Source organism: Benincasa hispida, chromosome 3 (genome assembly GCF_027475165.1).
Source record: "Benincasa hispida cultivar pf3 chromosome 3, pf3_genome.v1.1, whole genome shotgun sequence".
In the NCBI taxonomy this organism is placed as follows: Eukaryota; Viridiplantae; Streptophyta; class Magnoliopsida; order Cucurbitales; family Cucurbitaceae; genus Benincasa; species Benincasa hispida.
Genome location: NC_143480.1, coordinates 40,053,298 through 40,080,554, shown reverse-complemented (window position 1 = coordinate 40,080,554; position 27,257 = coordinate 40,053,298). Strand labels below are relative to the sequence as shown.

Genomic DNA, 27,257 nt, shown 5'->3' with positions numbered 1-27,257 from the left:
CTCTCTCAATATCTCACTCTCTCTGTTATTGTTGTTATTTTTCTATTAATGATTACTAGCTTTTATTTCTTTTAGAACAATCACAAACACTTTTTTTATTATGGATCTATTACCAGAAACTCAATGCGTAATCTTAGCATTCAATGTGTATTCCTAAATAATCTCATTTTTCAATTATTCAACCATTTCATTTTACCAAGTTCAATGTTAGTCACAATATAAACTAAATCTCGCTCTCTCCAACATTCTCGCTTTGAATCTCGCTCTCTCCTAAAATCTCGCTTTGAATCTCGCTCTCTCTTAAAATCTCGTTCAACATCTCGCTCTCTCCTACTATCTCGCTTCAAATCTCGCTCTCTCCTTAATCTGCTTCAGCCCACTTATCTCCTTAATCGTTTTGAAGTTTCGACATGTGTGTAACCTTCGACAACCTAATATACAAAATTTTGTTCGTAGATAAAGCTAATTCAGAATTGTCTTTCATTCCAAGGCATAACTTGTATCCATGCGCTTCATATTGGCATGGAGTTCGCTCTTAGAAATATAGTCATCCCCACCACCTCACGTCAATCCCACAAGCATTTGTCTAATTCGAAATGATAACAAAATGCATAGATTGTTAGAAACAGCACGAGTACACAAATACATATAGTATACCATATCATTACTTTATTTCCTCTATGAGGGAAAAAGAAAAGTAATAAACCTGCAATCTCGAGGGTGAATGTGTGTCAAAACTTCAACATTCGACAACTTAAGCGAGATTCACGAGATTTCCCTTGTCGAGGGTTGAAGTTTCGGCCTATGTATTGTTTCCAAGTTTTTCTTTGTTCGTCGAGTTCTCAACGTTCGACCTCTACATTAGTCGAGTTCTCAACGTTCGACCTCTAGCCTCGAACTCCCAAAACAACAATATTTCTCTAATAAGTTTCAAAACAACAATATTTCTCTAATAAGTTTTGAAAACAACAATATTAATATTAAAGGTCCCTAATTAATCCCACTTTATCAAGAAACTTTATATGAGATCTAACTAAACCCTAGGTTGTCAATTATCAAGGACTTGAAGGTTTTATACGTAATTCATTACGCCTCTATGTTTGGATTTAAGAAAGTTCAAGAAATGATTTTTAATCTAGTGATTTGAAAAAATCGAAAAATGATTATATATATATTTTTTACTTTCACTTGGAATAAGAAAAAATTAAATTAAATGCATTTGACATTTTATGTTTGAATGGGTAATTGGGAAAGAAAGAAAGTTGAAAATTTTATGATTTAAATCCTACAAGTAGAAACATGATTTGATTCCAAATTATGCTATTTCTTGCCGTAAGACAACTTAATTCATTTGAAATATGATCCTAACCACGATTCTCACCTGGTGAGATGGTCCAAAGTTGTTGCTCCAAAAAATAAAGGTAGATACAAATCTTGCCTTGTTTTACAAATGAGTATGAGGATATCTTGCAAAATGAAAAAAAGGGGTCATTTGAAGGAAAATTATATCTACAAAATACATTTCAAACAACCTTCATTACTTCCCCTGCTTGGGCAAATTTAGTGGTATGCAAGCTCATTGACGCGCTGGTTCAAAGCATATTACAAGTGGAAGGTCAATAACAGGAAGGATATTTCCTTTTGGAAAGACAAATGGAATTATCATGGGTCCACTTTTTGCTCTCTAATAGCTCAAATTTATCGGTTAAAGATGCTTGGAATTAAAACTTTTATCGGCTGGGACATCCACCCCTGGAGACCTCTGTTTGAAAGAGATCTGATTTGGTGGAACATTGCAAAAGCTTGTTTCTCCATCCTAGATGATAATAAATCTGAATTAATTTACTAAAAGTTTGAGTGTTTTGAATATTTCATTGCGTACAACACGTAATAACGATTTCAATACAATTTGAATTATTAGAATCGGAGTTCAAACAAATAAGATATAACCGAAATAAATTGAATGAATAAAATCCTCAACTTAATGAAGTAGCATTTTCTTTAATCAACCTGAAGCAATTGAATGGTGTCACTTGGAACAATGAAGGAGTAACATATAGTGGACTTCTGAGTTTTTGTTAGGTTTTAAAAGAAAATGATTTAAAAATATATATTATGATATTATTTTATATTTATGTCTAATGGCTAGTTGAATTTAAAAAATATGTACTCTATATTATATATTTTTTTCCTTTTAAATCACAACCTTTCAAACTTCTTTTACCAACCTTCAATAGTCTAAATTAAGAGTAGTTTCCAATAATTTTCCTCTTTTTAAACCCACATTCTTCTCCAAATTTTCACAATAATTTTCATAGTTTTCAATTGTTACTGTAGTGTGATTGGCTGATATTACTATAAGATTGTAGTGTGGTTGATTAATTTTATTATAGGCAAAACTCGAGCAACATGTCAAAGACATTGTCATAAACATTACTACATGTTTAGCAACCGATTCTTTAGAATATCTTTTCCATATTTATTTGCGTGATTTATAGATTTTGGTATTTGCCTTCCTTATTTTCCTGCAAAAAATATTTATTCACTCAAAAAATATACTCCCATAGCTAGCTTTATTTATATTGTACTCTTATTCATTTTTTAGGTTAGCCGCCTTATTAGAGGTGTGTATTGATAGTTTTAAGTTTAAGGTTTGTTTATGCCTTAACATCCATGCATTGTTATTGAAAATCTTTGTATTTTTTGTTGAGATTTTTGGTTTGACAGCCATTGTAGAATTTGGGAGGAGTTTGATTTGATATTGTAGTTAGGGAACCTAAGTATGTTGAAGATGATAAAAACTCATATTTAGGGGATCCTAAATATGATGAATGTGAGGGGATCTCACACTTAGGAGAGCCTAAATATGTCGTATTAAGAGAATCTCGTACAAAACTTGAAGAAGTGGAGCTCAAATTTAGGAGAGCCTAAGTTGAAACTGAAGAGGAAGCTATACATGAGTCACTAAAGAGGGAGTATTTCATATTATAACATATTATAATGTTTGTATACTTTTTCCTAAATCTTCCAAGATATTTTTCATATTTTTAACATTTTATGCTATGTACATGATTTGTTTTTATAGATAGAATGGAGATTAATCAGAATTTTCGTATCAATGAATCTGAAAGAAATTCTTCAACAAAAGGTATCGAAAGTTCATTCAAATAAATATATATTGTCTAACCTATGATTCCACAAGGAAAAAAAAAAAAAAGTGCAAAGGCCAATGCATGCAAATAATAATAATAATAATAAATGTCGAATTGTTAATTGAAAAATGAAGAGAAAAAATTCTAAGATCTGCCAATTCAAGAAAAATTGCATTGGTAAAAATAGATTTTCTAAATAGAGATTTTGGAATCCAGTACACCTAATACAAGTCGTCGCAAACAAACAACAACAATAGGTATGTTTTTTAGATATATATATATATATTTTTTATTTATTTTTAATTTTTATAGTTTTAAGTTTTTTTATATTTTTATGAAAAATAAATTCAATGTTAGAGTTAGATAACAAGGAGCGGAAGTATTAAGGATCCATAAGCATTCAAATTCACTAATTTGTGCAGAAACAAAAACATGCTCATCTAAATAAAAGAATTTTTGATCATATCTTTGAAGAACTCTTCAAGAACTTGATCAATCAGCAGCAGTCTTCACCAAAAATTACCGTGAACCACCTCAAGATCTTCCCCACTATCCTCTTGGAGCTTTAGACCGGGTTGTGGGACTCAAGAACAGCTTGAAACGATGAAGAACAGAGAAATACTCACAGCAGCTCACTTCGAAGAACCCTTTCTTCCCACTGAATTTTTCTCTCAAAATTTTTGTGTTATGCATGCCTTCAATTCATTCCAAACTTTTTTTTATTTATTGTAGATGAATATGCAAAGAAGAGATATGCATGCCTTGCAACTCGTGCTTGGAGTATTAATGAAGAAGAAGAAGTGGACTTTGTGTGAGCATGAAGAAGATGATATTGGAAAATCAAAAATTTCAATTTTGGTGCATACAAAACGGTTTTTCCAATTTTTCTTTAGAAACCAAAATTTGATTTCAAAATTCAATTTTGATTTTAATAACTGAAAAATCATTTTCTAAAATTAATTTCATAAATTAATTTAATATCAAATATTAAATTAATTTTTGCACAATAATCATCTTTATATATTTAAATCATATTTAAATATATATCTTCTTATTCCATTTAGTTTGAACGTTTCAAATTAATTTCTCAAGCTACTATAAAGTTTAACCATTTACGAGCTCCAACGATTCGAGATTAATAGGTTAAACTCATTAGTCCGATCTAACCCCCATTCATTAACTAATGAGACACTCCACTATAACCCATAGTTGAACTCCCCTCACTGTAGATATATTATGTCTACTTATAACCATAATCAGTAAGTTGATCATTCACAGGTTGTTCGTAATCACAGCTAGGTCAAAATTACTGTTTTACCCTTATGAATACATCTTGTTCCTTAAGTTCCCACTGACCCTCTAATGAACAATTCTGATTCATAATCTCTATGAATCAAACCTTTCTCTATCATGAGAAGACAGGGCTCCGATTGTTCAAGACTTAAAATCAGTACTTAAGAGAACAACCTATCTGCTAACCCTAAATCGGGTAAAAGTGAATTTCATCTTGCAAGGCTATGTCCCCAGGTGTTCATCCGATCTTATCCCCAAAATAGGAAACTTATTGAACAGTGTTATTGGACTACTCTCACCGTTTGTAGATCAAAAGATAATCCCGAACAAACAGAAGTTCATAGCTAGTTCAAGATTAAGATCGAGTTAACCTAGGTTATTTGATAAATGGAATAGTCAGTTTTAACAGTAAATGGTCGTTAAAGAAAATTGACTATTTTCGTAGTCTAGTCTATATGTAAACTCATTGCATAGGATGCCCCCACTCACATATCTCAACATGAGCGATTTGTAGATCACATCGTTTGTAGCACTTTACAACTTCTTGTAACAACTATAGAGTGAGTCGCATCCAATGGTGTTACCAGGATGAGATACTCAATTTCATCCATATACTTATTAGACTATTTAGGTTATATACTGTCATTAATGTTACTACATAAAGTTGCAGTATTCAGACTATAGCCAATGATACGTTTATTAGATTTTCATAATAAGATGCAAAATCAACAAGTCATTATTATTGATAAATAGAATGTTTAACACGAACTGCGAGTTCTAGGGCATTCCCAACAATCAAATATCATGTTTTATATTTGGAACAAATCTTGTTACAAACAATGAAAATATAACGATTCATGGATTGAAAAAAATGCTCCCATGTATATATTGTAAAGCAAGAAGGTTTAAATATGAAACATCAACGTTTTGTTGTTACAGTGGACAAATTTGACTTTCACCAACTATAATTCCAGATGAATTACTTCAACTATATATCAATATAGACGATGATGGATTCAAGTTCTGAAAGAATATTAGGGCATACAATAGCCTTTTTTCTTTCACTTCATTTGGTGTTAATTTGGACAATGATTTAGCATCGTCAAGAAAATGTATAAGAACAAGTATATCATGATCTACCAGCCTTATTTCAAGAAGACAGACTGAGGTATTTTCAATATACTATTTTGACACCGACAATGAAATTCAAAATAGAATAAGTGTTTTACAAGATGGAGGCATTAGTGATTGTATAGCACACAAGTTAATAAACATACTCAAATGCATTCCTTAATCACAATTATTTCGGTCATTGAAGGAGTTTAACAATTTACAAGATATTCATATACAAATTGCAGGTAATGTTAAAGTTGATTAACGCATTTATAACGCATCTACTGTAAATCAAGTAGCTGCTATATGGATTGAAGGAAATGAAACTTCTGCACCTTTTGGAATAGACATTGTCCTCCATGCCCATTCAGGAATTTGTCATAGAATTAAACATTATTTTAGTTGTTATGACTCTCTATATTATCCATTGTTATTTTTAAAAGGAGAACCTCGATGGCATAAAAAAATACAAAGATTTGGCCAAACAATTGAAAGTGGGAGGACATCATTTATTTTAGTTGTTATGACTCTCTATATTATCCATTGTTATTTTTGAAAGGAGAACCTCGATGGCATAAAAAAATATAAAGATTTGGCCAAACAATTGAAAGTAGGAGAACATCATTTATAGATTATCAAAGTAAAGAAAATTATAGTTTTCAAACTCCGGAAGAAGCCTTTGTAAGAGAACGTCAAGGTAACCTATCTAACATAGTTTCATTCATATTCCATGGCATTCTCTTTTTAAAAATGTTAACATTATTTGAATTCCTATACACAGGTTTATCAAAAAAAAAAAAAAAAGGAAGAATTTCATGCAGAGAATATTATTGTTTTAAGTTTTAGATTAGAGAACCTTGGATATCAATTTTTTTTTTTTAGCAAGACGTTTGTTTCAACAATTTATTATTAATATGTACATAAAACTTGAAACAACTAGGTTGGACTTTTTTAGAACACAACAGTCTCAAATAAGACCAGAGTTATACCAAGGATTAGTTGACATCATTAACACAGGAGAAACAAATGCATATAAAGTAAGGAACCAAATTATACTTCTTGGTTCTTTTGTTGGAGGTCCAAGAGATATGTGACATAGATATTTGGATGTAATGACCTTAGTACAACAATTTGGAAAACTAGATTATTTTTATCACTATGACATGCAATTCTGAATGAAAGGAAATTAAAGATGAATTGTTAAAAGGATAACAACCTCAAGATAGATTAGATTTGACATCTTGAATTTTTCGAGCAAAACTACAAGATCTCAAAGATCAACTATCACTACAAGAAATCTGGACCTTGATGTCGGTTGGAAAAACTAAAAACAGATATACGACATTGTAGGCATACCTATAATGTCGGTTTTAAAACCGACATTAAAGATCCACTTTTTTACCTACTAAATTATCTTGTTTTTTAAATTTTTTTTTTTTTGAAAAATTGAGTAATTAAAAGCCATGGTATCTGTGTAAATAATACAAATGACATTTTTACAATTATGTTGATCTTCTCAATAATAGGGCACCCATTATTAGTGGGTAAAAATGAACTCTAGCACAATCACCTTCTCCCTCTCCCCCTTGCAGTCGCCATCCTCTCTCTCTTTTCTTCTTTATCCCTCTTTCACACAACAAATCCCACATCGATCTCCCTGCCGTGCACACTTCGTCGCGATGTCCGCCGGTGTCTGTTCGTCGCTGCCAATATGGACGTTGCTAACCAGTGCCGGTAACCTCTTCTTCCTGTCTCTCTTCCGTTTTCATTCCAGATTCTTACCAATTGAAGCTGCTGATGTTTGTGCCGCCTTGTGTGTCCGTTTTATTTCTCTCCTCATTCGATACAAGTTCTTCATTTCCTAAATTTTTCATTACTACTTCTTGCAATGTTTTGATTTCTGCTCGATTTCATTTCAGTTCGAGAATCTACACAATAAGAATTCCAGGAAAATTACTCCTCGATCTCCAATTTCATTCATCGAAACGGATCTTTGAGGTTTTGGATTTTCTGTTTTTTTAGTTCTTGCTGGGTCTTTTTTGTTTTCTCCATTTCTGTATTGGGTGATTTTGTAACTCAAAATTTTCAATTATGTGGGCTGGGCAAGGGTTGGTCTTGTTGTTGATCGAAGACGGTGGAATTTCTCAGTTTAGATATGCTAGATAATTGTTAAAAGTTTGCTGTTTATAACTTATGACATGTTTTGCATATTCTGTTTTTTCAATTTTAGGAGGTAAACATGTGGGTTTAAAGCATACGGTAAAGAGTCCGGATGTAATGGAATCTCGATTCAGTCATCTTCCCTTATCTTGAATACTTTTTTTAGTAGGGAAAGTTGTCCCACAAATTAACATGAGTCATTTCAACATGTTTTGTCCTCACTTACATGGCTAAACACGCTTAACTTTGAAGGTCTTATGATTGCATCACCGAAAAGGAAGGTGCACCTTGTTGGTATAGATAGTAATTTTCAAAACCATACTTTCATGTCCTTAGGATCCCTCTTATTCACATGTGATATCGGTTCATTTATGTATCCCTCCTGGACTCAGGTTGTTCGCTGGATTCGTTTCCTCGAGTGGAAGAGCATTTGTTGTAGAAAACACAAATTGGGACGTTAGATAATATGAGATGGCATGCTTCCCTCTTTGTATTTTTACTTTTACGATGTATTATTGAACAAATTAGTAGCAATGGGTGAACATGCAGGAAAGCAGGTTTTCGTAACATGAATTCCATTAAGTCCAAGTAATGATGAACGATATCCATTCAAGTTTAAAAGGAAACAATTTTCTATTCGATTATGTTTTGTAATGACGAGAAACAAAGCATAAGAGTAAACTATTCTAAATTTTGGAATATATCTACCTCAACCCGTATTTTCACATGGACAACTTTATGTTGCATAATCAAGTGGGGTTCAATATCAACAATAAAAATCCTTATCAAAATTTGTCTTCCATACATACAAGAACTATTGTTTACAAAGAGATCTTACTTTAACAAGGTTCAATTTATTATATAGTTATTTTACTTTATCTTATTCAATTTCAAAGTATATAATTCTTATGAATCATATATTTTTTTTCTACATAAACCACTCTCTCTCAAGTACCACGAAAGAATTTCCAATGGGATAGTAACTTACATTTTTTCAAAAATAATAAACATATGTATATTTTTACCCAATGACACTTTTTGTATCATTTTATTTGACAAACTGTATTAAACTTAATACATATGTTTTATAATTTGATCAACCTTCTATTTTTATATTTCTTTTTTTACTTTCAACCTTTATGTCAATTATTCCAAATATTTAATTAATTATAATTTTATAATAAATTTGTTCCCTTTTATTTCTTTTAAAAAATATGTCTCTAATATTTTCAATCATAATGGATAAATGTGGTTGAAAATATCTGACATAATTTTTATTTTACAAATATTAACAATCAATATCGTTAGCTTTAAACAACAATATATAATTTTAAACAATATTATTTAAATTACTCCATTACGTGTCAAATAATTAAAAATTTATTATAAAAATTTTAAGCCACATGGGACGTACGTGTTTTTCGTCTAGTAGTTCTTAGATACTATTATTGTGCCAAACAATGAATGGAGGTGATGTAGAAAATTTTCTATATTACCATAGTACCAGAGATTTTATCTGATTTATCATATAAAATCATCACAAAATCCAAATGTTTAAGTCGATATACGTACTTATGGTTTCCTTTGTACTTGAAGGTCAGTACAGATACTAGAAACCTTATAAACATTTCATATTTCTTATCGGATTGGTTGAAAGAGTTCATGTTACTATTTTAATTGAATTTTAGGATGGATTTTTTCGATTCACAAAGATCATACTCTTTATATGATATTATTCTTTATTTACATTTTATTGTATGACGATATTCATAGTTAAATGGTTAATAATAAGCGTAGAATCTTATTTTATTTTTGTGACTGTTTATGATTTACAGGGAAGATTCCCTTAGTCCTCATCCTATACCATTCATCTCTTGAATGAAATTTTATTGTTTAATTTTGAAACGGGCATAATAGAAGAAATAACAAGAATTAAAACGTGTCAATATAATTTTATAAAATTTGTATTATTGACGGGTTCTATCCGGGAAAATTAAAAGGATATTGTACTTTTAGAAACTATTTAGGAAAATATTGTTGTTTTAAATAAGTCGATATGTCGAATTTTGAACCCTCGACCTTCTTTTTTTTTTTTTTAGGAAAATATTGTTGGTTTCAAACGGATTCTGTCATATCTACAAGTCTGACTAAATAACGAGCTAATGAATCTCTTTCTTTTTGCCACTGAACTTCCCAATCAAATTCGAGAGCGAGAATATGAGAGACAGCGAGAGTTTGAGCGTGAGCATGAGCGTGAGCGAGAGCGAGAGTGAGATTTTGATAGAGAGCGAGAATACCGTACAATTTTTTTTTTCCTTTTTAATTATTACACATTCCACCTTCTTCTTTCTAATCTTTTTTTTTTTTTAATTTTTCATTTTATAAAAAAAAAATTCTAAAAATATTTATTGTTTTATTTAAATTCTAAAAAGAATAAATTAAAACAAATAATAACTCATAAAAATAAAAATAAAATGTAAATTAAATATCTCATTTATATAAAAATAATTACAAAAATCAATGTGTCCCACAAGGTGGACGTTGTTGATTTCGAGCTGGTTGTCGTCGTCGACTTTGAACTTGAGGTTGCTCGGGTTCTTCTTGATGTTGCTCTGGTACCTCTGCAGGCGCTTCATAATATAAATATTCATTATGCTCTCCACGACCTCGACCATGTCCATGCACGTATGAAGACGAAGGACCAGCCTCTGAGTCATAATTTCCTGAACCAAATGCTGGCATCATCATCATCGGACTAACATAATCACTTTAACTCTGCGTCTGCGTCATAGGGGGCAACTCTTCCACATTATGTGCAACCTCATCAAACTCATCCTCTTCTCGAACAGGCCCTCTACGTCTAGGAGCTGGTGGAGGAACAATAGGTATATCGTACATATAATGAATTTCCTTTATATAGTTTTGGTTGTCACTACATATAGCAAGAACCTGGTTCGGATCATTTGCAACCTCACGGAGTCTACTGTTATTCGATCTCTGTGAATTATAAAACAATTAGACAATATTTAAAATAAATTTAAATTAAAAAATTAGATAATATTCATTCATTTACCAGATGACCCACAACTGCTCCCGGACGAGTGACGTAGCGCCCTGTGATATTATTATACCAATGAATATATTCTAGAGTGACATCTGTGTCAAACTGTTCAAGAGAAACCCCCACTGCAATAAACCTTGTACGATAGTGCCATCGCACTACTAAATGTGCAACTTTTTCGGACCAATCTCCAGTCCTTAGGTCAATATCATGCAGTACGGGTTCAGTATTACAAGGCGATGGGATATCCTGCCGAAAACCGAATTGTCTCATCACCCTGTCAGGAAGATGCCACTCACCAATGTGAAAACATATGAGAGGGCTCATTGTCTGCCATATGTTTTGACTATTCGTACAAAAATTAGACAAAGTATGCACAATAATTTTGTACGACTCCCAAATAACCTGAAACACAAAATATTATATTAGAGAATATTAAAGACAAAGACAATAAAAATGTGAATAAATAATCAATTAGGTTTAGTGTAATGTACTTGTTCAGGTTGAAGTAGATAAAAAATGTATCTATACTGGTTGACTACATGTATGGCTGTCCTAGTCACACAAAATTTGTCTCTCCACCTAAATTTTTAAATTGATAATTTAGAATTTAAATTAACTAGATCAGTGATATAAAAATTAAATTGAATTAAAACAACATACCGAGAACCGTAGGCTCGTCCAATTAATTGAGCATCATTAACATAATGTAGCTGTGGAGCCATTGTTGGAAATCGCTCCCAAGCCCATAGTTGCAAAAGTATGAGAGGCCTAACTATCTCTCGACCCTCAGGTCTTGTTGCTTTGCATAGTTGTCTATACAATCATGCCAAGCATGCTCCACCCCACGAATACCGCCCCTCATCATGGAGGTTAGCTAACAGTGGCAGGAACATCAAGTGAACAAAATGACTTGATTTATCTGAAAACAGACTTCCACCCATCATTTGTAGTATATATGCTCGCGCATATCTTATGATGGTTTCCTCATCTGCATCATCTGTGAGCTCACGAAATTGTGTTCCTAACCATATTAAACTTAACCTCGATCATTTAATCTTGTCGTCAGGTGGGGTCGCACCGAGGTACAGTTGACAAACTTCTAACTAGTCATCATACATCACTCCGGTGACCGGCTCACCGTCAACAGGTAACCCTAACAACACTTCTATGTCTTGTAGAGTGATAGTGCATTCTCCAACAGACATATGGAATGTATGCGTCTCGGGCCTCCATCTCTCGACCAAGGCTGTGATCAGATGTCAGTCCAACCGAATAAATCCTGCTTCTCGATGTCTGCAAGATATTTCTCCAGTAGTACGATCTTGTGATACAACATATGATCGATGAATGGACTGGTCGTACAAAACATCAGAATCAACAGGTCCTGGGTTTATCTTGACGTTCCAATGCATCCCTTGTTTCTGCTCTTCTTTTCTCGAAATAGTTCACGCATTTGAAGAATGTTATCTGAGCAAGAGCATTTATAGGCAACATCCGAGCTCCTTTGAGGACTCCATTTATGCACTCTGATAGATTTATCGTCATCCACCCATATCTGAATCCTCCATCATGTTCAAGTCCATTGCTCTAAACTAATGTTGTCAAAAAAACTTAGACAACTCCGATTTATTCCTTTGATATCTTCAATTACTTTGTTGAACTTTTGAATTTGAAACTAACACCCGACACGATAAACATAAATTGACACCCGAAAAGTTCACGTTATCACAACGAGATGGATTGGACAGAACCAGCTACTTGACAACGATGTGGATTTTGCAACCAGTTAGGACATAATCGAAGGAAGTGTCCTTCGTTACTAAGACGGGCTCTAGATAGTTAGGGATTGAATAATAAATAATTTTTTTTATTATATATTCATTTTATTGTATATTCAATTTTTTTATTATAATTTATTATATATTCAATTTTTATTTTTTATAATAATCTACTGTATATTCATTTTTTTTTGTAATCAATAAAGTTTTACATTATAATATTCTAATATATTCAATTTATAGTATAATAATCTAATATATTCAATTTATTGTCTAATGATTATTCAATTATAGTATAATAATCTAATATATTCAATTTGTTGTCTAATGATTATTCAATTATAGTATAATAATCTAATATATTTAGTTTGTTGTCTAGTGATTATTCAATTATAGTATAATAATCTAATATATTCAATTTATTGTTTAATGATTATTCAATTATAGTATAATAATCTAATATATTCAATTATAGTCTAATGATTATTCAATTATAGTATGATTATTAGCTATTTTTTCTCCTTTTTTATATATATTTCTATGGAAAGTTCAAATAAAGTGAAGACTCTCGCTCTCTCTTAAGTCTCGCTCTCTCCTAAGATCTTGCTCTCTTACTCTCGCTCTCTCCTAAGATATCGCTCTCTCCTAAGATCTCGCTCTCGCTCTCACTCTCGCTCTCTCTCAATATCTCGCTCTCTCTGTTATTGTTGTTATTTTTCCATTAACGATTACTAGCTTTCATTTCTTCTGGAACAATCACAAACACTTTTTTGATTATGGATCTACTTTTTTGTTCGTAGACAAAGCTAATTCGAAATTGTCTTTCATTCCAAGGCATAACTTGTATCCATGCGCTTCATATTCGCCTGGAGTTCGCTCCCAGAAATATAGCCATCCCCACCCCCTTACGTCAATCCCACAAGCCTCCGACTAATTCGAAATGATAACAAAATGTATAGGTTGTTAGAAACAGGATGAGTACACAGATACATATAGTATACCATCTCATTACTTTATTTCCTCTGTGAGGAAAAAAAAAAGTAATAAACCTGCAATCTCAAGGGTGTATGTGTGTCGAAACTTCAACCTTCGACAACCTAAGCGAGATTCGCGAGATTTCCCTTGTCGAGGGTTGAAGTTTTGGCTTATGTATTGTTTCCAAGTTTTTCTTTGTTCGTCGAGTTCTCAACGTTCGATTTCCACATTAGTCGAGTTCTCAACGTTCGACCTCAAGCCTCGAATTCCCAAAACAACAATATTTCTCTAATAAGTTTTGAAAATAACAATATTAATATTAAAGGTCCGTTCTATTCTCTACCAAACATATTAGAAAAAAAAAAGAAAGAACTAGGACGTGGTTCCTAGAGGGATTCATATTCCCACGTGGCTCAAAAGATTTATTTTGATATCAAATTGAATATATGCTGAATCAATTACCACTATCGAGTCTTGAGGAAACAAAAATTAATATTCTAACGAGTTCCTTCAAGAAACTATTGTACATGTTTTTTTTTAATAAATATTATTATTATTTATTTTGAGGCAAAATATTGGACTTTCGTTCACAAAAATAGCGTAGACTTCACAAGAAACAATATTTAAAGCACATGTCATTTCAAAATACGTATTTTTTTTTTTCTTTTTTAGAAAAGTTGAGAACTAATTATCTCCTCTTGTTAAAATATAGATATATATTTTAGAAAAAATAAATCAAAATGTAACGAGACTTGGCTTTGTATGTCAACTTTGGCTCAAAAACTTACGCTTCTGTAAGAGTGGATATTAGACATACAAATATAGCCATTTTTAGGAAATTTTTCCTTCAAATATTGCAAGTTTGAAAACTTTATATCTATATAAATTTGACAACTTGAATAATTCAGATTACTCAATCTAAATTATAAGAACTAGGTTGGATTGAACTTTTTCTATTTTTGTTGGATTGAATTGGGTTTCGGGTTGGCTAAGTAAAATTTTAGGTTGGTCCAATCCAACCCAAATTATATATATATCTTAGAACGTGTCCATCGAATGTAATACATGGTAAGCTTCCTAACTCTATAAAGGAAGTTTAGTATGAATCGAGGGATACAAGTTAGATATTTCACAAGTTAGGATTTTACAAGTTTTTGCCTCGAGAGAAAAGAGAGAGAACTTTGTATCTTTTGTTGAAAAAATAAAGAAGTTCTTCATTTTCTCCTCCAAAAGTTCTTCATTTCTCCCAAAAGTTCTTTATAAGTTCTTGAATTCAAGTAAGTTTATATTTCCTACATCAATTTTGTTTATCAATTTCAAGTCCATATTTCATATATCAATCTTTATTTATCAATTCCAACAATTATTTTAGTTTAGTTTTATTAACTTGCAATTTACACCAACTTCATCATCATTTTAATCACATATTCAATTAAACTTTGCCTCATTCCATACCAACATACTCATTCCTTTCCATTCATTCCATTTCATAATAATCATAATTTTGCATAATTTTCCATTTCTTTTATATTCCATAATTTTCCATCTTCCATTTCATCTCTCATTGCCACGTGTCATCCATGCACACTTCCACCAACACCATTTACTCTACATTCTTCATGCCACACACACACCACATGTCCACTTCTTCTATAGTTTCCATGCATCATTCCACGCTCCATGCCCCTATATATATACCATTTGGGGCATGGAAACTATATATACAAATATATATATATATATTTGTATATATATTATATGAATTTATGAATTTAAGAATTTTTGATATGTTTTTTTTAAAAAATTGTTATGATGTTTGTATTTGTTTAAAATTTGTAATAAATATCAATAGATATTTGATTTTTAATATTTGAATTGTATGAGATTTTAGTGATTAGCCACATGTATTATAGATAATTTTACATATTTGATGTGAATTCTTCCTAAACAAGCTATTTTAACTAGAATGACAATTTGCATATAATTATGATTAGTATAAAAAACCAATGAATATCTTTACCAAAAGTCAAAACCCACAAATAAATTTATATTAAAAGAACACATAAATAAAAAATTGAAAAAAATGAATTTTTTTCGCATGCAAGCGAGAGCGAGATTATTTTTCTACGTGCATGTTAGTATATTATGGTAATTTTACTTGACATCAGCAAAAGATGACATTTTTTTTAAAATCGGTATATTTCATATTTTTTTTGGCCTAATTTTTGGATCATCCATCCCTTGGACCCTTTAGAACTTCTACTCTCTTTTTTCTTGGAAACTTCTTAATAACTTTCTTTTTAAATCCTTAAAAAAAAAACATTCATAATAACTTAACAAGGATTTATCTTCCCCCAAATTTATGTATTCGACTAAATTAAATTATTGATTAAACAATATAAAAATTTTGTGAGGTTATATTATATTCTACTGTTCTTCGTCTTCCCTACGCGGAGAGAGGAATTGTTTTCTAGTCAAAACTGTAAATACCCCAAGAATTTCAAGAAAAATACCTGTTCCTTCTTTGATTCTGCGATTGGGGGAATAGGAAGAAAAAGTTTGAAGTTCACACACTAGATTTCTGGGTCACGAGTTGTTAAAGAAACACATAAGAGGAAACTTGTGAGTTGAGCTTTCTGTTGTTCATTTTGGTCAAAGTTTTTTTTTTTCCTAGTGAACCCATGGCAGTTTGTTGACGATGCGGTGACAGTTCGTTGTTGAAGTTTCCAGAATTCATGAAGGTAAGCATTTTTTTTTTTTGGACACTGATTTAATACAATGTCGGGTACTTTTAAGTTAGTAATTACGCATTGAATTTCAAATTCAACCACTGGCTTTGGTTTAGAGTTTAAATGGAAGTAATGTTAGTGGTTTTGATGAAGGATTTATTGTAGAATTTGTTTGTATAATCTATTTGGTTATTTGATTTTGTTATTGCTCTGTTTGAGCTTCGTCAACTGCTGGTGATGTATCCATTGAGTGCTGTCCTACTAGGGTGTGAATGGAGAATCTTCAATGTAATATTTGGGCATTATAATGTATAATTTGTAGAAGATTTAAATGGACTAGCCCACTTTAACGATTTAATTCATTTACCAACCTTCTAATTGTCTGGATTGATAGAGGATTTCAGTTCCTTGATTGTTTATTTTAATGTCCTACCAGGTGTTTAATCCATTCAACCGGGCCAATCGATGGAAGTTTTATAATTAGCCACAAATCTTAGTCCTTCTAGGTTGTTATATTATATGATCTAAAAATGGTGCCTTTCTCTGATCTTTTCCCATCATTTGATCACTGTGCTCGTCTCATTTCAAAATGCATCAAACACAAACATTTAAAGGTTGGCATGTCCTTGCATTCCCACCTTATCAAAACTGCACTTTCGTTTGACCTCTTCCTTGCAAACCGTCTTATTGACATGTATTCCAAATGTAATTCTATGGAAAATGCACAGAAGGCATTTGATGAATTACCCATTAGAAATATTCACTCGTGGAATATCATTCTTGCCTCCTACTCACGTGCTGGTTTTTTTAGTCAAGCTCGAAAAGTCTTTGATGAAATGCCTCATCCAAATATTGTTAGCTACAATACCTTGATTTCTAGCTTTACTCACCATGGGTTGTATGTAGAATCAATCAACATCTTTCGACAAATGCAACAAGATTTCGATCATTTAGTCTTGGACGAGTTTACCCTTGTGAGTATAGTGGGCACTTGTGCCTGTTTGGGTGCCCTGGAGTTGTTGCGTCAGGTTCATGGAGCAGCTATTGTCATTGGATTGGAGTTTAATATGATTGTTTGCAATGCTATAGTTGATGCTTATGGTAAATGTGGCGATCCAGATGCATCATATTCTATTTTCAGTAGAATGAAGGAGAGAGATGTTGTTACCTGGACCTCCATGGTTGTAGCTTATAATCAGACTTCCAGGTTAGATGATGCTTTTCGAGTTTTCAGTTGTATGCCAGTTAAAAATGTCCATACTTGGACTGCATTGATTAATGGTTTAGCGAAAAACAAGTATAGCAATGAGGCCCTGGATTTGTTTCAACAAATGCTGGAGGAAAAAATTTCTCCTAATACTTTCACGTTTGTAGGTGTTTTAAGTGCTTGTGCAGATCTTGCTTTGATAGCAAAAGGCAAAGAGATTCATGGATTCATAATCAGAAGGAGCAATGACCTTAATTTTCCAAACGTATATATATGTAATGCTTTAATTGATCTGTACAGTAAGAGTGGTGACATAAAATCAGCTAGGACGTTGTTTGACCTGATTCTTGAAAAGGATGTAGTGTCGTGGAATTCATTAATAACTGGGTTTGCACAAAATGGGCTTGGAAGGGAAGCACTTCTTGCCTTTAGGAGGATGACAGAAGTAGGGATAAGGCCAAATAAAGTGACTTTTCTTGGTCTGCTGTCTGCCTGTTCCCATACTGGTTTGTCATCTGAAGGATTACATATTCTGGAGTTAATGGAGACGTCTTATGATATTAAGCCTAGTTTAGATCATTATGCAGTCTTGATTGATATGTTTGGAAGAAAAAACAGACTTGCCGAAGCATTGGATTTAATATCCAGGGCACCCAATGGATCAAAACATGTCGGAATATGGGGTGCAGTTTTGGGGGCTTGTCGAATACATGAAAATTTGGACCTGGCTATAAGAGCTGCAGAAACTTTGTTTGAGATGGAGCCAGATAATGCTGGAAGATATGTAATGTTATCTAATGTATTTGCTGCAGCAAGTAGATGGATGGATGCCCATAATGTGAGAAAACTTATGGAGGAAAGGGGTTTTAAGAAAGAATTAGCATATAGCTGCATAGAAATAAGAAATATAAGACATAAGTTTGTGGCAAGAGATAATTCCCATAGTCAGATGGGTGAGATACATGAGTTAATGTTTATACTACTAGAGCATATGAAAATTTTTGGTTGCATGGCTCTTGACGATGGTATTTACTTTTATGATGGATACAGTACTTGAACTTTGGGCATGATTTATTTGAATGCCATGTCTCATCGTTGCAAATTTATAGATATTGGAAAAGTTAGCAATTTTAAGGAATGAACTTGAGAATTTGAAGCTGCAAGATGATGCTACAAGGCTGAAAAGGACGGATTGCTATCAAGTAGGAGATCGTTATTTTATTGTTTATTATTATTATTGTTTTTAGGTAATATATATCTAATCTTAGTTGGTAATGCATGAGAATATCATCATTCAACATTTCAACTGCAGAATGATGAGTTATCATCATCATACCTACATAATTTTTTATTTTCTTTTCCCAACATATTTATGTGATGTAAATAACTTTGCAAAGTGCACTAGAATACATTGTGTAATTTTGATCTTGGGCATGACTGAACACAACTCTAAAAAATATTTAACCTAAAAATTAAGAAAAAAATAGAGATTTTCTTAATTCTTATAGACTGAATCCTTGTAAATTGACCAATCCTAAAGTATTAGGATGATATTTTCTTCCTTTAGTCATAGCCAACTAAATCCTTTTATTTCTTTTAAGATTTGAAATGTCGTTAATTGTTTCAACTTTTTATATTTTTAGTGAAGTATATTATGTTTTCATGATTAATTTACATGTTTTTATCGATAAAGAAGTATTAATATATCAATTTATACACATATATTATCATAAAAAAATGGCCATGCTGTACTTTTTTAGAAATTAATGTGTCATCATGTCTATGTTGTGTCAATGTCTATGCTTCTTAGTCCTCTGTAGTTCTCATTTTGCTAATTTTCTTTCTGTATTTACGACTCTGATTCTTAATTCCTTTTCTATAATTCTATAGGAAGATTGTATTTGATTAAGAGAGATAAGAATTGTATTTGATTAAGAGATATCTCCCATGAAATGTTTGATGCTTTTCTTTCCATCTCGTCGACTTTGATCATTACTTCCTTCTCTGTATTCTGCTAGGAAGATTGCTATACTGGAAGTAAAAGAGCTGATGAAGTTCTGTTCTTAATCTAGACACAAAACTTTTTAAAGGCGTGAGGTCTGATCAAGCTTTGTTTTATGAGTTAGTTTGCAGAGATGAAATTCAGAAATAATTTCTCTGTAAGAGGGAAACATCTTTTCTTGGTCGTGGTTGCTCTTGCATTCACCGTCTTGGTATTGTGGGCATGGGAGGAGAATCCTTTTCTCAACAGTTCTCAGTCAGTTCAGGCATGGTATAGAACTACTTATGCAGGTATGCTTGTCAATCCATGTTTATAAATGTAGAGCAGGTCTATTATGTAACTGGACTAGTTCTTCACATTCTTTGTTGTTTTCTTCTTATTGGAACAATTAGATTTTTGAATTTTTGTAGTACATTTCTTTTTGATGACAAAGACAAAATGTAATTGGAGAAAAGGGAAATTTGCGAGGTTAAAAATAGTAAGTTAAATATATCCTTTGGCCTTTATACACATTTTTTGCTTTTACCCTCTCAATGGTACTGAGAGTTTTCAGTCAAGTTACTATATTAATTAACGTGGTTGGAACTGCGTAGAGGAACTATGACATAACATTTAAAAATTATTATTTTCTGTGAATGGAAAGTTTTTGAATGTTAAATTTTTATCTCACTACATCCGAATCAGAAAATCCTATTGGCCTTACCTAAAAAAAACTTGATATTACCCAAATAAAAGAAAAGCTCATTCCTTTTATAGTTTCGGCAACTTCAGTGAACATGCTCCTGTTTCATGCAACTGTCTCCATTTCACCGTTGGTGCAACCTTTTCTCTTGATTCGTGCTAACTAAAAAGCACAAACACCCTTTTCTCGCAAGTGGAGTGTGTGTGCTTCATAGCGTGCTACCATCCCTTTTCTCACAACGCTCTATTCAGCTTTAATGCTCTGAAAATTAAAAACTTACCAAATGAAATTGCAATTCTCCTTTCATTTCTTTTATTTATTTATTTTTGATAGAAGTAACAACTTTCATTGAGAAAAAAATGAAATACTACATAGGTGTACAAAAAACTAAGCCCATAAAAGAGACATCCCTTTACAAGAAATAACTCCAGCTATGCAAAATAATGCCTATAGAATAGTTACAAAAAGTCTCCAAAATTGAAGCCTACAAACAAACATGATAGCAAACAAGAGACCAAACCTCACTAGGCTCTCTATTGCTCCTTTAAAAGTCATATTATTCTGCTCACCCCATAAAGTCCATAAGATTGCGCACAACCCAACAAGCTATAAAAAGCAACCTTTCTCCTCACGTGGCAGATTGAGAAGGAACCTCTCAATCATATTGCTTATATCCTTTTGACGAGCAAAAGAAATGCCAAACGTCTGGAAAAAAGCTCAAATAGACTTTGCAAACTCACATGGCCAAAGGGTGTGATCCAGATCTTCCTCTGCCTTCCGACAAAGAATACAATAGAATGGACCAACAAGGGAAGGTAACTTTCTTGCAAGCCAATTCATTGTATTTGCATGACCGTGAATAGCCAGATAAAGAACCTCCCTTTACTAGGAATCTTAATCCTCCAAAGAACCGAAAAGATTGCATCACCTAAGGGAGGATGATCAACCAAACCATGAAGGAAGGATTTACATGAAGACCCCTCCAAATGACTGGGTCTCCAAACTCTCACATTCCTTCTCCCATGCCTAAAAAAGTTACCTTCAAGTAAAGAAAGAAGAGAGACTACATTTGACGCTTCCTTATTGGAAAGAGAATGACATAACCCAAATGAAAAGGAACACAAACCAAACAAGGGAATCAGCAATGAAGTGGTTTTTGGTAGAAGACAAATGAAAATAGTCCAGGAAATAAGACACATTTTTTTTTGATAAGAAAAACTTTCATTGAGAAGAAATGAAAGAACACACGGGCATACAAAAAACAAGCCCACAAAAAAGGGGAAATCCCTCTGCAAGAAGGGACTCCAACCATACAAAATCATGTTCATAGGATAATTACAAAAAACCTTAGAAATTGAAGTCCAATGAGAAACGTGAAAACGAATAAGAGACCTCATAGCACTGACTCTGTCTTCCTCTAAACGAACCTCAGAGCACACTTTCATAAGAGAAGGTATAGGCCTCTGTCCCAGTATATGACCTTGCACTACTTCGAACTTGGAGTTCAAACCAGCTAGGAAATCATAAACACGATCGACTTCCTCAATCTTGGAATACTAAACACCTCCACAAGATCAATCCCAGATAATTTCACGACACGGGTCCATCTCCTGCTAGATTAGGGACATTTTGTTAAAGTATGAAGTGACATCCATTGTCCACTGTTTGCACTCGTGAGGCTATTTATGTAGAGTGTAAAGACGAGACGCATTCTGCCTCTTAGAATATAATTTATGAACTACATCCTAGATATCTCGAGCAGTCGCAACATACAACAACGGTTTTCCTATCTGAGGTTCCATACTATTAATCAGTAGTGATCGAAGCAGGGAGTCTTCTTCTTTCCAAATGTGCTCCTAAGGATCTCTTGGCCTAGGTCTTAGTATCTCAAAGCTAGATACCCAAACTTGTGACGCCCTCTAGAACCATTTTAATGGACTGAGACTAGGAGAAATAATTCTGACTATTCAACTTTTGTCCTGCAATTAACCTTGAGGAATTTCCCATAGATCCAGACAAATAGTTTGTAGTAGTTAAAGCAGGGAAAGAGGTTATCAGATTCTTTGGATACATCGGTAGACCAGAAGGAATGTCAGAATTCACTGTACTGGAATTTAAGTTTGTGGAAGCACCTAGGGCTGCCCCAAGATCAACGATTTGTTGCTGAAAACTTGCCCGAAGATTAGCCAACTGTTGTTGAACCATTATCGAAGATGAACCAATCGAACCTTGATGTTCATAACTAGGCAGCGCATGATGAGGAAGGCCTGACAGCTGCAGGTAGGTTGCTTGCGACTAGAAGGGAAAGGAGCTGAGGATTTCCAGCGATTGTGAGGGGCTTGTTGCCACGGCAGGGGATGTAGCTCTGTGGTAGGCGGACGACTCACCAATCTCTGCTTCAAGGTGTATGTTTCGGCTACCGGCAGGAAGGTTGGAGGGATAGACAACGACAACACTCGGTAACAAGGGAGGAACGCCGACGACATTGTGAAAAAGGGCAGCAGCGGCTTTTCATCAAAAGGTTACAGCGGTGCTAGAGTTGGACGGATATGCTAGGACTGAAGATACCGATAAACGGTGGTTTGGACGGCAGTAGCAGCGGCAGTGGCAGTAGTGACGGTGGTCGGAGGTCCCATCGGTAGCTGTGGCGGAAGCGGGGCTGGTGCAGAATTAAGGTTATCTTGCACCGATTGGTTTTTGTTGATGGTGGCTAGGGTTTCGTCACCATGCTCTGAGACCATGTTAAAAGATAGAAAATAGAGAACACTAAGTTTATGTAGAAAACCCTAGAACAGGGAGAAAAAACCACGATAGAGAGTCTCCTTTTATTATTTTAACATAAAATGAAAGTTACAATATTTATAGGCTCCAGCAAGCCCTAATACAAAAAAGGAAATAAACCTAGGGTAAAGTAAAATACTAAAATAGTTATAAACTATCAACAAAGCCCCTTATTGCTAATAGTTACGTTGAGTACCTTTAATCCCCTTAGGACAACCATTCAAAAGGATGGGGGCCATGTTTACTAACAATGTTCTTACACCAAAGGGAATTGGGGTCAGAGTAGAAACGCCGCTACCATTTGGCTAAAAGGGCGTTAAGTAATCTAAGGTTTCCAATCTCAAGATCCCCTAAAAGCCAAAGATAACGACCTCTCAACAATCTCCCACTTAACTAACCAAGTGCGAACCCTTACCTTTCCCTTCATTGACCTATCCCCATAGGAAATCATGCATCAATCTCTCCAAGTTCTTACTTACCTTACACAGGGCTCTGAAAAGGAAAAAGAAGTAAATGGGTATGCCTGATCAAAATAAGCTTACCCCCTTTCGAGAAGAATCCTTTTTTAACCTACTTCTAACTTTGTCTACCACCAGATCCCACAAAGCGATCAACTTGGGATTGCTTCCAAGAGGGAGACCATGATAGAAGAAGGAAGACCTCCAATCTCACAACCCACCGACTCCGACCACCATTTAGTCTTCTCATCATCTCAATTAATCCCCATAATACTATATGTCTCTCTATTAATTCTCTCCTTTCATTTCTTCTAGTAATTGGGTCCACTTATTTATTTATTTATTTTATTTTTTTAAATGTCATGGTTGGTTGAATTTTTTAATATACGAGGGTTGGATAAATATTTAATATAAAAAAATGTCAATTCACAGAAAACAATGTTTTTACAATTCCGCATCACTGTGCAATATCAATTTCAACCACATTTATTGAATATGGATACTTCTGAAAATTTCGACACTTTGAGGTCAAATTTGAAAATGTTAAAATCACCAATATAAGAGATGGTTCATACATGTAACGAATTTAGTTAAATGCTGAAACTATTCAAATGCAAATGTTGTGTATTTTGCCTTTTTCTTGCTATTTGTGCACTTGCTGATGATTTTTATTTGTTTAGGGTTCATTGTAGGTTCCACAAACAGTTCCGTATTACGTAACACAGTAAAGGAGTATGCTGAAAAAACATATTCAAATTCAAGTACAAAAGAAGAGACAGTAAAAGATGATGCAAATTCAGAAATTACATCCACAGATTCTACATCCACAATCATTTCTAACAGGAGCAAGAGTAATCAAAATAGTAAGTTCTTAGCCCAAACTAGTCGTGCTGTTTTGTAATCACCTGCTAGCATGTTATTTTTTCTTTCCAAAATTGTTCCCTACGATTGGAAAACCATTAGGAGTTTCATGGAATCCTTGCTTGTGATTGGAGCTTCTTTCTTGTTGACTTTTGTTCATATCCCAAAAGAGAGATTGTTTTACGATCTCTCTCATTGTAGAAGGGGAAATTCTAAAATGAAGGCTACCTAGGGGATGTTTTGATGCCTTGAAACTCGTGATTAATTTTAATTGTGATTTATCATCGGTTACTTTATTGGATGTAAAGATTCTTGATTAAAGATTTAGTCGTAGGAAAAATTTTTGACCGGTATCCTTTTCCTAGTGTTGTTATTCTCTGCCTCAGAGCTCTCTTATAGCAATAACGAAAAAGAAAAAGGAAAATCACATGGATAGTTGGTGAAGTTTTCGCCTATTTAAAGTTAAAACCATATGGATTATGGCTTTATAGAACAATATTTCCTCTTCTAAGGTCTATGTTTTCCTCATTAAACAAAGATTTGATTGCCAAATATTGAATTATATTGATATCAGGCATTTATCATGTAGACCATGGCATACATATTAATTTAATATTTAAATTTTATCTATGAAATTAGCTAAGTCAATGTACATTAAATTGGTTATTTTGGTATATTGACTCATTTAACTTTTTAGCCTGTAGCTACGGAAATGGTGGATGGGTCCTTGACAATAGTCGACCGCTCTACTACTCTGGTTTTGGATGTAAGCAATGGTTATCAGCAATGTGGGCATGTAGACTGACGGACCGGACAGATTTTTCCTATGAAGGATATCGTTGGGTTCCCAAAGATTGTGATTTGCCAGCCTTCAAGCGGTCTGCATTCCTGCAAAGGTTCTTGACTTCCCTCTTGATTTTTGCATATAGTAAGTTCGATAAGTTGTCTTATTTTATTTAGTGTACTGGTTTTAAAATTATCAACAAAACAAATTCCACCTGCCATGAATTCTGAAAGTATAGGTAACTTATGTCCTCAACTTCTCTGCCAAAGTGGTAACTATTAAATGGATTGTGATTTAGTTAGGTTACTTCCTGCTATTCTTGACATTCTTTGAGCGATCTGAACCTGTTTTTTTCAGAATGCGCGACAAAACCATAGCATTCATAGGGGATTCGTTAGGAAGGCAGCAATTTCAGTCTTTGATGTGTATGGCTACCAGTGGGGAAGAGAGTCCCGACGTTCAAAATGTAGGAAAGGAATTTGGTCTTGTCAAAGCTAAGGGCGCAATTCGTCCAGATGGCTGGGCATATCGTTTCTCAAATACCAATACTACTATTTTATACTATTGGTCATCAAGCCTCAGCGATTTATTGCCTTTGAACATGTCAGAACCTGCCACTGATGTAGCTATGCATCTTGACCGTCCGCCAGCATTTCTGAGAAAATTCCTCCATCTGTTTGATGTGTTGGTTCTTAATACAGGACATCATTGGAACAGGGGAAAAATCAAACAAAATAGGTGGATAATGTACAAAGATGGAGTTCGTAGTGAACTCGGGAACTTAAAAGAAGTAGGCATAGCCAAGAATTTTAAGGTGCATAGTATCGTCAAATGGCTCGATTCACAACTCCCTTCTCATCCTCGACTCAAGGCTTTTTTCAGGACCATGTCTCCTCGCCATTTCAGCAATGGGGATTGGAATAATGGAGGTAACTGTTACAACACCATACCGTTATCCAAAGGAAGCAAAGTAGAGCGGAATGGATCAAGTGATCCAGTTGTTGAGAATGCTGTAAGAGGTACACAAGTAAAGATGTTGGATATAACTGCTCTTTCTGATATAAGAGACGAAGCTCACAAATCCAATTACAGTATCAAAGGAAGTTCGAGCGGTAGTGATTGCTTGCACTGGTGTCTCCCTGGTATCCCAGATACTTGGAATGAGATTCTTTTCGCACAAATATAGATTCTTTTGTCTTAAAAAATTCACTTTTGCACATTCAAGATTTGCTCCTTGAAGGGAAGAGATGGCGTTGTCGCTACTGATATTTGGTCATATTAGACAATTGTATAATAAGTATTTTAAATCAATTACTGGTTCCATTTGTCAATAAAGAAAATATATGGTGCATTCTTTTGAACTATTGTTTGCATATTCAAGGTATTGGCTCCGATAATTTTCTGGTATTTTGGTTAGGGGTATTAGTCGGTCGGAGTCAGTTTTTCGACCAAACCATCATCGAACTGACTATAGTTAGTTTAGTACATATTCAAATCGACTCCGACCGTCGAGGAGTAAAAGTTAGTTGGTCGGTTTTATTCTTTAGTTCTTTTTTTTTTTTTTTTTTAAAAAAAATTTTGCCGGTTTGGAATTCTTTCAAATCAACACCGACCGACCCCTCTCCTCTGATTGACCAACTTCGGTTGGATCGTTTTGCTTGATTTTTTGTTTTATCATGCTCATTCCTAATTTTGGTACCCTTCTATGGAAATTCAGTATTGGTCTTTTGAGCTCGAAACTACCAAAAAAATTACTGCAGATTATGATCCTTCACCATCATTAGACTTCAATTCACCATGAATAGTTTGAAGAAACTTTATAGTAGAAGTCTATCGGTGATAGTCAGTGATACACTAATCTATCCGTGACCATTATTATTGATGGAATTATATTATTGATAGACTTCTATTTATACGATTAAGCTATAAATGGTTTAGACATTAGTCTTTTGCTCTAGGGTGAAGTGTTCACTCCTATTAATTGTTATCAAAGTGGTCTTTGAACTATTGTTTAGAATTAAATTTTGTGTTCGGGTATTTTCATGCAGATGTCAGTTTGTTGATTTTGAATTAAGCTTTTTGCAAAATTATCGATTTATACTCTTAAATGTTGAGGGTGGCCAATTAAAACCATAATTAATAATTTTTTTTAATAAAATGGACGATTAAAATATTAATCAATAAACAAAATGTCAATTTAAATCTCAAACTTTTATAA

General features: G+C 33.5%; 1 protein-coding gene, 1 long non-coding RNA gene and 1 pseudogene across 8 annotated transcripts; all 3 read left to right on the top strand.

Annotated features, from left to right (window-relative positions):
- The first annotated feature begins 7,062 nt into the window (after window positions 1–7,062).
- LOC120074081 (uncharacterized) lies at window positions 7,063–8,285 on the top strand. Its single transcript, XR_005480881.2, has 2 exons — window positions 7,063–7,292; window positions 7,478–8,285. It is a non-coding gene; the product is annotated as an uncharacterized LOC120074081 (long non-coding RNA).
- A 7,625-nt stretch (window positions 8,286–15,910) lies between these two features.
- TBL14 (TRICHOME BIREFRINGENCE-LIKE 14) lies at window positions 15,911–26,400 on the top strand. 7 transcript variants are annotated; one of them, XM_039027037.2, is made up of 6 exons: window positions 15,955–16,276; window positions 16,701–16,770; window positions 19,598–19,763; window positions 24,075–24,257; window positions 24,953–25,151; window positions 25,397–26,400. In XM_039027037.2, exons 3-6 carry the CDS (start codon window positions 19,607–19,609, stop codon window positions 26,223–26,225), a joined length of 1,368 nt encoding a protein of 455 aa, XP_038882965.2. In that variant the 5' UTR covers window positions 15,955–16,276; window positions 16,701–16,770; window positions 19,598–19,606; the 3' UTR covers window positions 26,226–26,400. The 7 variants fall into 7 exon arrangements, with proteins under 7 accessions (XP_038882964.2, XP_038882959.2, XP_038882965.2 ...); XM_039027032.2 differs by having other exon boundaries at window positions 15,956–16,276; window positions 19,490–19,763; XM_039027036.2 differs by lacking the exon at window positions 16,701–16,770 and having other exon boundaries at window positions 15,911–16,276.
- On the top strand, window positions 16,795–18,528 carry LOC150037261 (pentatricopeptide repeat-containing protein At2g21090 pseudogene; annotated as a pseudogene).
- Window positions 26,401–27,257: the final 857 nt, after the last annotated feature.